This window comes from Chenopodium quinoa, unplaced genomic scaffold, assembly GCF_001683475.1.
Source record: "Chenopodium quinoa cultivar QQ74 unplaced genomic scaffold, ASM168347v1, whole genome shotgun sequence".
NCBI classification, from domain to species: Eukaryota; Viridiplantae; Streptophyta; class Magnoliopsida; order Caryophyllales; family Amaranthaceae; genus Chenopodium; species Chenopodium quinoa.
Window position 1 is genome coordinate 1,954,994 of NW_018743047.1, and position 15,577 is coordinate 1,970,570.

The following is a 15,577-nucleotide window of genomic DNA, read 5'->3' on the forward strand; positions in this document are numbered from 1 at the left end:
GCCTACAGTCACAAACTCACAAATGCTTTGTTCAGCCTGCATACATACAGGAGCCAGATTTTCTTTATCCCTAAGAAGGTTATACATACTATGTAGATAGAAAGAGTTTGCAAGATATATTTGCAGAATGGATATACTGCATCTTCGACGAAAAATCCTTGTTGCTTGGTTTTCTTCCTGTAAACCTAGAGTAGCAGGTGGTTGGAATGTTAAAAGATATTCATGCTTGGAATGTAATTGCTTGGTTAAGCTTTTACAGGCTTTATCTCGCAATTAAGAAATAAAAATTGCCGGTCAAAAGGTTTCACAATAACTATGTGAATAGAAGCTACGCCTAAACTGTTCCTTTTTCCTAATCAAGCATCAAGGATGGTGAAGAAAGTTTAGGGAACTAAAGACATGCTAGTTCAGAGTACAAATCGGGATGAAATCCTAAGTAAAGGGATTTTCTCAATACATTAAAGGTGATTATGAGAAAGTGGGATGGAGAAGAGTAATCTGTAATGATGTAATAATCCCTAGGAGTTGCATTATTTACATGTGTATTTTGAACAAATTACTACCGAAAATAGCCTGAGGAAATGAGGTCGGGGATCAAGTGTGATGCTAGATGTTGCTTGTCTTCTAACACGCCACGGATAAATGTGTAGAGCATATGTTCTTCAACATCAGTTTTGCTAACACGGTTTGGTTCAGAGTAGTGCAATAGGCATATATATATATAGCATGCTTTAAAGTGTTAATGAGGTATTGCAGATAGCTATTAAAAAGGTTATAATGACAACATATACAGCACGGTTTTTGTACAATTTGTTTGTAAATCTATTGTCCAAAGAAATGCAAAGATTTTTAGCAGTTACAAAGCACTTATTCACTCTACTGATATGGATGAGTATATTTAGCAGTATACTCTGTACATTAATAACTTAGACTATCTTCTTTAGTTCCTTATATACAGCGTTTTAGTGCTTCCGTCTTATTATCTCATTATAAGCTACGTAACCCTTAAGCTTGGACTTCTCATTCCAATCTCTTAGTAGGGTACGAGAGTTCAACATTGAATGATTAGTGTAGAAGCACAAAAATAATTGAATGATGTCTTCTGTTTCAAGTTTTTACACTTGAACCCCCCTCCCCTATTTGAACGACAGGGTCACAAGCTTATTGGAGTGGTTTGAAAACGCACCAGAGGTTTATTCCATGTAGGGTCAGTGTAGAAGCACAAAAAATGAAAAAAAACACCATACATATTGAAATGGTTTCGGAATTTTTTTAATTGGACTCAACCTAGGACTCAGTAGTAAAAGATGGTGAGAACCTCAGTTAGTCAGTTGCACGAACATGTATGCAATAACTACCAATTTCAATTGGGATGCAAGTAACCGTTGCTTCGGACCCTGGGCTGCAGGCACTGCTGATGCTACTGGTCTTCAGATTCCGCTGCTGCTGCCTTTCCTCATAGTAGCCATCAAGAATGCAGAATAGGGTATAAAACCATTGCTCTATATCCGAACAAAATGTAACGTAAAAAAGGATTGAGCAGCATAATCAAAAACACAGGTACAAAACCATAGCTCTTTGTCCGCCTGTCTGATGTTTTGTAACAAAGATTGAGAGCATAGTAGCATACCAAAAAGATTACGAGGCTGCTATAATCAAGCATTTGAGCAGCTTTATGCTATTCCACAATACTCCACTCAAGCCTCGATTTATGGCAAGAAAAGAAGACCAAACACAAAGCTTGCAAGTATAAAGAATGACCATTTATAGTGACCATTATAGTGACCATGTACTTTCAATAAACAAAAACAAGATTTCCTTTCCAAGTATCAGAATTGCACAGCTGAGGGCCTGAGGCAGCACCCACTACTACACTAGTAATGTGAATCACTCGTCAACATTGCAAGGATATATGGAGTTCAAAATTTTAAGGATTACATAGCCAAATAAGTCGGCAATCCAGGAAAGATAGCTACCAATCTACCAAACTCACAATACCCTGAAACTCCATCATAGCATCAAGTAAACCAATATAGCTGTGAATTGCAACCAAGTTACAAAGAAAATGGATGCATCAATGCCAGCATAGCAAAGAGTTTTGTGGCTCCTGCTCGCTTAAGATGCACACATGCTGTACCCACAGCAACTTTTCTTTCTAATAACCACTCTCAGACCAACCCAGCAACTATTTGCATTCCCTCATATGGAAAAGCCTTTACATACATGATTTTGGTCTGAACCAGAGGCCCTTTTCGCCTTTCAACGAGCACCATAATAACAAAAACCACAACACAGATTGACATGGCTGCTAAAAAACATTTTAGCTTCTGCAGATGTGACTATTTCTCTCCAAATTTGTAAGCAGAAGGGGCTTTCCTGTACCATGCATCAGTAGCAGTTGAAGCACTATACATCATCAAAATTTGACAGGATAACCTTTCTCACTTGGGCTATCATCTCCCTCCCACAGAATCTTAATTGAACCAATGCAAGCAAGTACTCAAAATAGGCCCAAAATAAACCTTCCTCAAGTATGAGGAAGACATCATTTCATCCTCAACAAAATTATCATCAGAACTTCGAGTCATGGAGACATGGGTTATTTTGGATCTTAGCCAACAATGCTTGCAATCATGGTCGAAGTAACAACAAAAAAAATTCAATTCAAATTCTATCACAGTATCCAAATAGTACAACGCAGAAACGTCAAAAACAGCAATAGCCAAATAAACCAATATATCCCACAATCGCAATTAAATGTACCAATGGAGAACCAAATTGAGTATATCTAGTTAACTTGATTACAAAAAACTTCAACCTTAGTATATTCATTAATCTCTTGAATCAACATTGCAAATTATAGATTTGAAAAGCATAATCAGATTAATCAGTAACCCCTTTAGCCAATTTTAGCAGTATATAATCAACAAGTAACCAGAACTAAATATTTCCAAATTATAGCAAAGATACACAAAACAAAAACATAAACATTGCAAAACTCAATTTCAAATTCAGAGGAAATCACTATTTCATTCATTTCTCCATCAAAATGAAAACACAACATCAGAAATTTACATAAACATTCAATACTCTTATCAATCAAACTAAAACATAAACCCTAACCCTAACCGCCGAAACCGTAGAGAGTACGACCCTGCCTCTTAAGAGCATAAACAACATCCATAGCAGTAACAGTCTTCCTCCTGGCATGCTCAGTGTAAGTAACAGCATCACGAATCACATTCTCTAGAAAGATCTTAAGAACACCACGAGTTTCCTCATAAATAAGACCACTAATACGCTTCACACCACCTCTTCGAGCCAATCGACGAATGGCAGGCTTTGTGATACCCTGAATGTTGTCGCGAAGCACCTTTCTGTGACGCTTTGCACCGCCCTTTCCTAACCCTTTGCCTCCCTTTCCTCGGCCCGACATTGTTGAAGTTTGAGAAGGTTGAAGATGAAGATTGAGGGTTTGAGAGGACAGAGAAAATGGTGGGAATTGATAGTGGTTAAATGAGGGAATGTGGTGGGGTTTTTATAGGGAGGGAGGAAAATGGGGGGGAGTTTATTTGTGGGGTTGATTTGAGTTTTAATCGGACGGATGAAAATGGGGATCCGTGTGTGTTGGTGTAGTGAGAATGTGACCGTTGATTGGTTTTAATCGATGGTTGGGAAAAGATGATGTTTTGTGTGTTGGATTGAAGTTTTACTTTCAAATTTTTCGTGTTAGCGCTGGTCTTTCATTGCGGAGTACTCCGTACTAATCTATCTATGCTACTCCCTCGGTTTTTAATACTTGCTTCATTTTTCAATACACGGAGTTTTAGGAAAAATTGGAAAAAAAGTACTCCCTTCGTCCTTAAATTACATTCCTTCCTTTTATTTTGGGTATTCCAACTTTCTAATTTTAGTATTTTTTTTTTCTAAATATCTCAAATATACTCTCTTTTTCAGTTGTACTTTTAATGTATAATTAATGTATTTACATTCCACTTTTAATGTTTAATACATTCCACTTTTAATGTTTGGTTGGCTAATGTATTGTTTCAGCCATTAATTTTTCAGAATCCTTGTGCCAAATTACAATGAATATGATTGGTTAAAAAATTTCAATTAGGAGCATGTGATTGATCCTTTTTTTTTTGCAAAGAATTGATGACATATCATGAGTAATCACTAATCTATCTTTGTTTTACTCAAATACATTATTTAATGTTTTTTACTTCCCATTGCATTATCTAATTATTGTTATTTGTCTTATTCTTTCCTCCTTAATTCCCGTGTAAATTTCCAAACAAGAATGTAATTTAGGGACGAAGGGAGTAATAAAATATAGAGGTAATGAAGTTGGTAGATAAATAAAAAATTGTAAAAAGCAAAAGTAGTGGAGAGAATATGAAATTATTACATTACTCCCTCCGTTTTTTTTTATTTGCATCACTTGCAAATACACGGAGTTTTAGGAGAATGAATTCATAATATGAGTGGATGAATAATTTATTATGGTAAAAGTAATGTGGGGATCATGAAACTGAAATTATGTAAGAGAGTAGTGGGGACCATGAGAGAAAAAAATGATAAATTAATTTGAGGGGCGTTTAAAGTAAGAGAGAGAAATAATAAAATATAGTATAAAGTTACTCTATATAGAAGTGATACAAGTAAAAAAAACACCCTTAAAAGGAAAGTGATGCAAATAAAAAAAACGGAGGGAGTATGATCTATGTTGGGTCCACTAGTTGAGAGAAATGAATTAATTATGGAAAAATTAATTCTAATAATCCCACCTTTAACCGGTTTACAAATAATAATTCCACCTAATAATTACTTCCTCTGTTTTCTTTTACTTGCAACACTTCTCAAAATGAAAATGTCACAATACTTGCAATACACTATAAAAGGAAAGTAAATTTAGGGAAAAACTATATTATTTCCCTTATTTAAAGCACATGACCCACTAAATTACACTCCTAACAACCACTCATCCCATTTTAAAGTGTATTATATCATGTGAACCCCACATTTCTTAAATACCGTGAAAAAGTGTGTGTTGCATCTAAAAGAAAACAGAGAAATTGAAATATTATCTAATAATCCCACCTTTAGGGGTTATCTTCTTTTAATGGTCCTTAGTGACCTTTAACTTGAAGAATAGGTATTTTTTTTTCCTCTCTATTCTCCCTCATCTCCATAGTCAATTAGCCCCAATTCTCTCTCCTCCCCTCCCTTTCCCATCCCAGATTAATTTCTCTCTCTTCCTACAAGAATGGTAGCAGTGTACTTATTTCTCAAGGAAATTCATTACTTGTAGCCTAGTAGGCGTCGGTCGTCAGGTGTCAAGTAGTAAAGTCAATTTTGCGGGGGAAGGGATTTCGGGGGGGGGGGGGGGGGGGTGAGGGTTTTGTGGGCTGGGTGGCTGGTCGATCTTGGGTAGGAGTTTCGTCTTTCGTGGGTAGCTGGTCGATCTTAGGTAATGTTTTTCGTAGGTAGGGGAGGTTGGTTTGTGGGTGGAGGTGGTCGGTCGTTTACGTGGGTGGGGGTGGTCGGACGTTAACGTTGGTGGGGCTTTTGTGGGTGGGTCAATGAGGGGGGGGGGGGGGTTCGTGGGTCGGGTTTTACGCGTAGGTGCCCGATTTTAGTGGAGGAGGTGGCTGAGTTTGCCAGTTTGGGTTTTTTTTTTTAAGGTTTCACCGGGATTAATGGAGGATAATACATGGGAAAGAAAGGAAAGGGGAATTAAGTTTTAAAATTTAATTTTTTTTATAAATAAAAATTATATATTTGGACGAATCACAAAAGGACATGTGTCATGTTAACCTATCTAACCGATTACCAACAGGCAACAGGTTAGGGACCATTAGAAGAATATGACCCCCAAAGGTGGGATTATTAATTAATAATCAATAGGTGGGATTATTATCAGCGAACCAACCAAAGGTGGGATTATTAGAATCAATTTTTCCATTAATATTATAAATACTTTTCAAATAAGGAAATGAAGCAAGTATTTAAAAAACGGAGGGAGTAATGTATACTTATTCCGTTTTTTAATATTTGCAACACTTTCCTAAAATAAAATTGTCACAATACTTGCAACACACTATAAATGGAAAGTTATTTTGGGCAAAAGTTTTATTTTAAAGCACATGAGTGACATGACCCACTAAATTACACTTCTAACAGCCACTCAACCCTTTTTAAAGTGTATTTTAACATGTGAACCCACATTTTTTAAATAACGTGAAAAAGGATGTGTTGCAACTATTAAAAAACGGAGGAAGTACGGACTACTACGAGTAGTTTACTAGTATTACACTTGTACGAAGTATAATTTAAATTGGTTTTTTTTTTCCAATTTCTCACCACTCTACTCCAACAAGCTAAGAGACACGCATTACGCGTGTACAGTATAAAAATATATAGCATTTTTTTTTTTTTGGAAATGAATAGAGCATTTTTTTTGTTTAACGTGGAATATACCAGTTTTTTTTTTTCTTTTCTTTTTTCTTTTTTTTTAACCAATGATAGAGCAATTTTTTATTAAAAAAAATTGAAGTTTTGATTTTTAATTGGGAATAGGAGAGGTAATTTTGTAAATTTAGAAGAGCAATTTTTGGATAGTGAAATTTATCACTCAAAATGCACTTTCTCTTTATATATTACGGAGTACTATAGATACACAAATTCTAAATTTTTTTTTAAAAAAATCAATAATAACTACATATTCCACTATTTTTCTTTTTTTAAAAAAAAAATTATTTCAAGGGACTAATAACTACCAACCTTTCTCTTTAAATCATGTTGGCTACTCATTCTATTCTCTCTGAGGTCAGGTAGGCCTTTCTTCATTCTATAGGGCTCTAGATAGCTTTTCTTTCGCGAATAATATATCCCGTACATTAGCACGGGTACACTTTAGTATTTGATGACAGGAAAATTAACATGTCACATGCTCTAATTCTGTCCTTTTTTTTTGGAAAATACCCTTTTGATTTAACTGAAGTGTTTCTTTAGCCTTTTTATTTTTGTCATCCATTTCTTTCTTTTTATTGTTCACTAAAGTGTATCCGTGCTCATGCACGGGATATATGTATAGTATGTATGTTTAAGAAAAAAATAGAAGTGAAATTTTTTTTTTGAAAGACAAAGATAGAGCATTTTATTTAAATAATGTCCAACTCCGCCAAAGTAGTAATACTTTGAGGGAATGGAGAAAATCGTACGAGTTCCACATTTTCACCTATTTCCATCCAGCCGCTAGATGAGGTACGGTGATACAATTTCTTTTAACATGTGAAAAAGTACAAAAATCAAAGGAAACTCTATCTTTAACAATATCATCAAAAATGGAGAAGATTAATTGGAGAGAAACCTCTAGCCTCTCGTCACTGCATTGACCACGTTTATAGCATCCAACTCCACCCAAATATTGACATACCCAAGCCTCCTTGCCAATTGCATTCCATATCTGACACCCTCTCCTATACACATATAGGGGAAGACGTGTCAACTCTCTTCGCAGCAGCCCATATTATAGTGCCATTTGCATCCTTGCATACTACACCTAACCCCGCCAAGCCAACCTTAGGAATGTGGGCATCAACATTGATCTTGAAGCAACCCATAGACGAACACTGCCACTAATTAGAGCTCAACACAGAACTCGTAGTAGCAGCAACAGCAAGTTAGAACACCTTCACAACATAGGAATTATAGTCTTGCACCAATCGATTGAAACTAGCTGCCAACATCACAAAATCAGGTTTATCATCCCCAAAAATGAGCATGTTTCGACATCGTCATGAGGCCCACAATAGAGTTAACATAGAGCAAACAATACCAGCATTATACTTCCTATTTAACCATTCCTACAAAGCTGCAAAAGTGTCTAACGAAGTCCCCTCAAGGAATTAGCGCTGATCACTGCAACTCCATATTGCTTTGGCTGCCTCACACTCTAGTATAGAGTGAATAATAGTTACCCTCGCTAGACCACGCATTTGGCAGGAAGCACCAGTAGTAATGTGGCAGTGTTGTTAGGGGTGATCGTGATGCCGTTTGAATCACAAAAGTGCGGTTTGTAATTTTTTCAAAATGCCGCACCAAACCGCAAAATGCGGTTTGGTGCGGTGCGGTTTGCGGTTTAACCGTATTCTTTTTAAAACAAAAACTTTATTTTATTTTATAATTATTAGTTTATAATTCAAATATTAAACTCTTTTTATTAACCTTTAATTAACTATTAGTCAAATATTAGCTCATATGCTTTAGTTCTTTTGTATAATTTCAATGAAAATATAGTATAAAAATTGCAAACCGCATTAAAGTGCGGTTTCCGGTGTGGTTTGGTTTCAATAATTTTGAAAACCGCACCAAACCGCAAACCGTGGTTTGGTCATTTAAAAACCGCACCGCAATTTTCAAACCACAAATTAAACAGCACCAAACCGCAAAATAATAGTGGTTTGGTTTGCGGTTTGGTACGGTCTAAACCGCACTCTGTACAGCCCTAGGTGTTGTAACTTGTCCTTCACAACCAAGTTGCCCTTAACAGCATTCCACAAAAAATGTTGAAGTTTTGGTGGACCTTAAGCTTTCCACACCAAGCCAGTTTCTAGATCTCATCATCCCAATTCGATACATAATTGCTTTCATGCCCATTTCTGGCTCGCCAATAGCCTAATTTAACGGAGAAAATCCCATCCTTATTACCAAATCAATATTGAACATCCAGTCTGTACTGTCAATATGAGAGAAAGGGGTAGCAAGTATTAAATTACCAACCTCTAAATCAAAAGCACCCCTCACCTTTACTGTATCCCACCCTTCAAGTCACGGACTAGCATATTTTCATCACAATCAGGGGGATAGGTGGGCAGAACGGACGCCCATCTTTAATTAACCAAGGATCTCTCCAAGCTCGTATACTTGAGCCATTACCAACTCTCCAACATAGTCCATCGCGCAAGAAACCTTTAGCTCCCCATATACTCCTCCAAGAGTAGCTTGGGTCGTGTCCTCGTAAAGCCTCTATAACAGAAGTATGCTTATAATCCCTTGCTTTCAGAATTTTATGCAACAAAGTGGACTCATCCGATTGTAGTCTCCAAATTTGCTTTGCCAAAAGTGCTTGATTAAATCACTTTAAATCTCGAAATCCCATCCCACCTCTAGCTTTCGGAACACAGAGATTTTTAAAAATAGAAGTGATGTTTGTAAAGGGGGTTATTGGGTCTCTTTTTAAAAAAAATTGAGTGATATGTTAATATGGGTAGTTATGAGTAAAAAAGGGTGGTTATTGGTTATTTTTTTTTAAAAAAATAGAAGGGCTAGATTTTAATTGAGTGATATGGGTAGTTATGAGTAAAAAGGGTGGTTATTGATTATTTTTTAATTATAAATAAATAAATAGAAGGGTTAGAATTGCAAGAATGAGAATTTGGAGTGCTGTGAATGAAAGACGAGTGCATTTCGTGCTAACGCACGGAATATACATAATATGTATATATAGTTAGAAAGAAAAAAAATAGTAGAAGTGAATTTTTTTTTTTTTTATTATTTATTTTATTTGGAGAAAGGAAGTTATTTGGAGGTTATTATTAAAAAAGAAAAAAAAAAGTGCACAAAATTACAGGATTAGAATTTTGGAGGAATTTGGGAAAACATATCTTAAATTATATAAAAGATTTCATCTCCTTCAGTTTTTACCAACAATCCTAATAATGGTATTCATCTTAATTTCACAACATTCCTAGTATGCGTTTCATCTCTTCAATAAAAAAAATAAAATAATAATAATAATAATAATAATAATAATAATAATAATAATAAAATCAGTTTTTTTTTAATAATTTTTCTAAGCTTTTTTTTCGTCAACAAGCATTTGTTTTCTATTAATATTTCTTTTCTTCTTTCTCACCAATATAATGTCTCTTCCGCGTAATCGAATGCAAACATATTTTGAATTTTACTTCTCTCTCTCTCTTTTTTTTTTTTTTTATGGTGTATTAAATAAACCATTGGAGTTGAATTCTAATTTCTAATTTTGCAAGTACGTTCTTTGAAATTTACAATTGTTTTGCAAGTATGTTCTTTGAAATTTAGATTTCAATTTCATTAAGTAATGGTCAATTTGAATTAATGACCAAAATTTTCAACTAAAAAGTTATACTTCATATTACCATTACAAAGCCAATATGGGGAAGATTTTTTTTAACAACAATTTTACATAGAGAAAGATTTATTAATCATAAAAAGTTCAAATTGATTATAGGCTTTTTACTTTGCATGCAAATCAAATTTCAATCCCCACGACTCAATTTTTCTAATACACTACAATAATTTGGCCTTTTAGTGATAGGTAAAATTTGTCTTTATCTAAAATCCGTCGCTGGACATAGCTAGCTACGGATATATCGACAGAATCACTCCGTTATTAAAAACCTTGTCATTAAATAGATTTAGAGACAGAAAAAAAAATTGTCGCTAGATTTAGCAACGAGGAAAAAAAATCCATCTCTAAATTTAGTAGCGGAAAAAAAAATCCGGAAAAATATTTTGTCTCTAAAAGTAGCTACTATTCGGTAGGACCTCACCCAGGTCAACTGGACTCGACTTTGCATGTAAGACTCCTTGAATTCCCAATCTCAAGAATCTTGGTAAAAGTCGAACTCGTGACCTCTAAGTTACATAGTGAAACTCTTACCAACTATACCAAATATTATTTGTTTACTTCTACGCACATAATTGATTATAAGTGAAAGAAATTTCGTCTCTAGTTTAGAAACATATTTTCAAATATGTCTTCCATTTCTAATTGTCTCTAAAGTAATATTTTACATAAATCGTTTCAAAAATAATTTAGAGACGAAATTAAAAATCCGTCGCTCATATCAGCAACGGGAAAAAAAATTTGTCTCTAATTAAGCAATGGAAAAAAAATCTATCTCTAAATTTAGCAACGGAAAAAAAATCGATTCTAATTTAGCGACGGAAGAAAGAAATTTGTTTCTAATTAGAGACAGATTTTCAATTCCGTTTCTAACTTATAAACGGATTTTTTTAATTCTGTCTCAAATTTAGAGACGGATTTTGTAATTCCGTCTATAATTTAGAAATGGATTGAATTCCGTTAATAAAATTTTGTTTCTATATGGACAATTTTTTTGTAGTGATATTTATTTAATGTTTATTTTGCTGACTGGTTATCGGCTAGAGGGCTTCTGGTGCCTAGGAGGGAGGTCATAGGAAGGTCATCTAACAGTGGACTCGGAAGGTAATTTTAATTATATAACCAGTTATAACTTGCAAGGTACAACCAATGACAGATTTGTAATACTTGTTCATTCACATAAAATCTGCGCATTTGCATGCACAATTTGTTCATTAGTACGAAACGAATTTTTTTTTTCTCATTTATACAAAATGACCCCACATTTACATAAAATGAACAAATCTACCCAACCTCTTCTTTTTGTGGAGTACCCCTTTCTCTCCTTTATATACCACACACTTCTTTTTACTCATTTTCGATCTACAAATTGAACAAATACTTATGGAGTACTTATGCGCATAAGAATATTTGTGTATGCGTAGTATCATGCTAGGAATATCAAGTATGTTACAAGTGATGGATTAGTAGCATGTTTGTTTGACTATATGCTTGGAATTGATGTTGGTTGATCATGAATTAATTTGCAACCATGTGAACATGTTATTTACGGCATGTTACAAGTTGAATATGTATGAATCATGGAAGTATGTTTAATATTCAAGTATCAAGGAAGCATGAATTTAATAAGCCTTGCCTGTAAGATTAAAAGACCTAAAGTTAGAATTATTGAGCATGATTCATGAATTTGTTTCCCCCCCATACATTATTAGAGATGAGTCAAGAAGTTAGTTTATTAATTTATTCACTCATATAAGTTAAGTTGAGTTAAGGAAGTTTATTAGTGCATTTGTGCACCAAGGTACGTAGTAACAACGCAAATTTGTGCACAAAATTAGGCAAAAAACCTTAATGAAATAAATAGTATGTTCTCACTAATTAATTCAAAAATGAATTGGAAGTATGTGTTGGTTATTGTTATGTTTGTTCTTGATTGATTAGTTGGAGTCATTTCAAGTTAAATTAGTAAATCATATAAAGTGTATATAAGAGGATACACATCTAAACTCTTGGAATGTATATACCTTGAGTATAAACATATGAGGAGTTATGGGATTTTATATTAACCATAGCTTCTACAGGGGTACTGGACGATGTACTTTCTTTTATCATTAATGCGTTGGAATTCTGTCACAAGGTGACATAGTAGGTACCAATTGGGGTAGCTCCCTATATAATTGGAAGCTCATCAATACTTAAATGGGCTATTTTAAGGAAGGAAACTCGTTTAATGCGTAATCCAAAGCTATTATTTAATAATAAACATTGTTAGTTATGAGTCAAAGGTAAGTTGACTTGTGATTAGTATGGCGAGCATGTTTCATTTATTGATGCTATGATTTTTATGTTAGTGTGGTGCATATGTACTCAGCTGTTGCTAATTCGTAATCTTGTGTTTGTATTTTGCTTTCCTTTGAATTGACCCTATGATGACCTATTTATATGGTGAGTAGAGAGGTTGAAATAAAGAGAAAGTGGCAGGTACTTGAAACATAAAGAGCATAAAGGGAATGAGTGCAGAGAGTTACTTGTTATTCTTTCTTAGTATAATATTTATTTGAATTGGTGATTTATCATTCATGGACTAACATTGTTATGCTTTATTTTAAGTTGGTTTTAAAAGGGCCATGGTTTTATTCATTCCAACTTGTGAACGTTTTATTTTACTTATGTTTTGAGGTTGTGAATTCAAGTTTTTTTTTCTTTAAAAAGTTGGTTTTTAGTTTTATCTTCCGCGGTGTGACTTTGAAAATAGCCTTAGCAGTTATCATGGTGGCGGTATATTTTGGTTATTTCCTAAAATGAGTTTTATTTAGAGTAGAAAAAGTATTTTGAAAGGAGGAAATTTCCAGGGTATTACAAAGTGGTATATGGGAGCTTTAGTTGGATTTTAATTACCACTAAAGCAAGAACTTTTTTAAGTACCTATGTTTTACAACTTGGCCAAATGTTTATTTAACTAGTTTTGAAAATATAATCCCAAACATTCCCATAGTCTTTCTTTGCTAACGTGCCCATGTTAGTGAATCTACTAGGTAATTCAAACATCCTGCAAGGTATTTTGGGTCATGACTGAATAAAGAAAATTCTATTTCAAACTCAAGTATACAATTCCTTGCAAACATTTAAGTTTGGTGTTCAATCATACAATTTTGTATCAATTTACATAAACATGCTTTCACTTAAATACATATTATCATACAACATGCTTGAACACCTTGCATAAATAAGATATGCTCATAGGAAAACATACAATTCTAGCCTATATGCCCTTTCTTTCATACCCAATCTTACCACATGCTTCCAAAAACAATTAACACATAATTACATACCTTAATTCCTTCGCATATCTACACACATAATTTTTTTTTTAAATCAAAATTTATTTTCGAAAATTAATTGTTTGAAATAATATAAATTAAATTTAAAATAAATCGGCCCTTATTTTTGAAAATAAGATAAAAAATTATAAAAAGTTTCGGTCCTTAAAAAAATTCAGACCTCTTAAAAATATTTTCAAAACTAGTTAAATAAACATTTGGCCAAGTTGTAAAACATAGGTACCTAAAAAAACATTCTTGGCTTTAGTGGTAACTAAAACCAACTAAAACTCCCAGATACCACTTTGTAATACCCTGGAGATTTCCTCCTTTTAAAATACTCTTTCTACTCTAAATAAAACTCATTTTAGGAAATAACCAAAATATACCTTGCCATCGTGATAACTGCTAAGGCTATTTTCAAAGTCACACCGCGGAAGATAAAACTAAAAACAAACTTTTTTTTAAAAAAAAAAAACTTGAATTCACAACCTCTGAACATAAGTAAAATAAAACGTTCACAAGTTGGAATGAATAAAAACATGGTCCTTTTACAACCAACTTAAAATAAATCATAACAATGTTAATTAGTCCATGAACGATAAATCACCAATTCAAAATAAATATAATACTAGGAAAGCATAACTTGTAACTCTCTGCACTCATTTCCTTTATGATCTTTATATTTCAAGTACCTGTCACTTTCTCTTTATTTCAACCTCTCTACTCACCATATAAATTGGTCATCATAGGGTCAATTCAAAGGAAAGCAAAATACAAGCACAAGATTACAAATCAACAAAAGTTGAGTACATGTGCACCACACTAACATGAAAATCCTAGCGTCAATAAATGAAACATGCTCGCCATACAAATCATAAAACAACTTACCTTTGACTCATAACTAACAATGTTTATTATTAAATAATAGCTTTGGATTACGCATTAAATAAGTTTCCTTCTTTAAAATAGCCCATTTAAGTATTGAGCTTCCAATTATATAGGGAGCTACCCCAATTGGTACCTACTATGTCACCTTGTGACAGAATTCTAGCACATTAATGATAAAAGAAAGTACATCATCCAGTACCCCTGTAGAAACTATGGTTAATATAAAACCCCATAACTCCCTCATATGTTTATACTCAAGGTATATACGTTCCAAGAGTTTAGGTGTGTATCCTCTTATATACACTTTATGTGATTTACTAATTTAACTTGAAATGACTCCAACTAATCAATCAAGAACAAACATAACAATAACCAACACATACTTCCAGTTCATTTTTGAATTAATTAGTGAGCACATACTATTTATTTTCATTAAGCAAAGGTTTCTTGCCTAGTTTTGTGCACAAATTTGCATTGTTACTATGTATCTTGGTGCATAAAAGCACTAATAAACTTCTTTAACTCAATCTCAACTTATATGAGGGAATAAATTAATAAACTAACTTCTTGACTCAACCCTAGTAATGTATGGGTGAGAAACAAATTCATGAATCATGCTTAATAATTCTAACTTTAGCTCTTTTAATCTTATAAGCAAAGCTTATTAATTTCATGCTTCCTTGATACTTGAATATTAAACATACTTCTATGATTCATGCATATTCAACTTGTAACATGCCGCAAATAACATGTTCACATGCTTGCAAATTAATTCATGATCAACCAACATCAATTCCAAGCATATAAGCAAACAAACATGCTACAAATCCATCACTTGTAACATACATGACATTCCTAGCATGATACTACGCATACACAAATTGAACAAATGGAGTACCCCTTTCTCTCCTTTTTATACCAGCGATCGGTGAGCGCCATCCCGTCACCAGCGTCAGTCCTTCCCCCCACCAGTGACCCCAACCTAGCATCCCTAACCATCACCGACACTACCAAAGCCTGTACATACTTTCTCACTCCTTCGGTACGAGCACTTCTGCTTCCTCTACTCCAGTGCCGACGTCGGACGTTGTCCATTCTTGCTCCCTCCCCCAAAGTTGGTGTTGTACATCCTCCCCCACTACAGTTTCCCTCTCTCTGTCCCTCTTCCCCTTAAACCTCCATCCCGAAACCC

At 34.1% G+C, this 15,577-nt stretch overlaps 1 protein-coding gene across 1 annotated transcript; it reads right to left on the reverse strand.

Moving 5' to 3' along the window:
• Window positions 1–2,986: 2,986 nt before the first annotated feature.
• On the reverse strand, window positions 2,987–3,536 carry LOC110730690 (histone H4). Its single transcript, XM_021910509.1, has one exon. The coding sequence runs from the start codon at window positions 3,434–3,436 to the stop codon at window positions 3,125–3,127; it is 312 nt and encodes a 103-aa protein (XP_021766201.1). The 5' UTR covers window positions 3,437–3,536; the 3' UTR covers window positions 2,987–3,124.
• Window positions 3,537–15,577: the final 12,041 nt, after the last annotated feature.

What these genes read in the sequence shown, in the direction of transcription:
- LOC110730690 (XM_021910509.1), bottom strand. Translation starts at nt 3,436, where the DNA reads ATGTCGGGCCGAGGAAAGGGAGGCAAAGGGTTAGGAAAGGGCGGTGCA.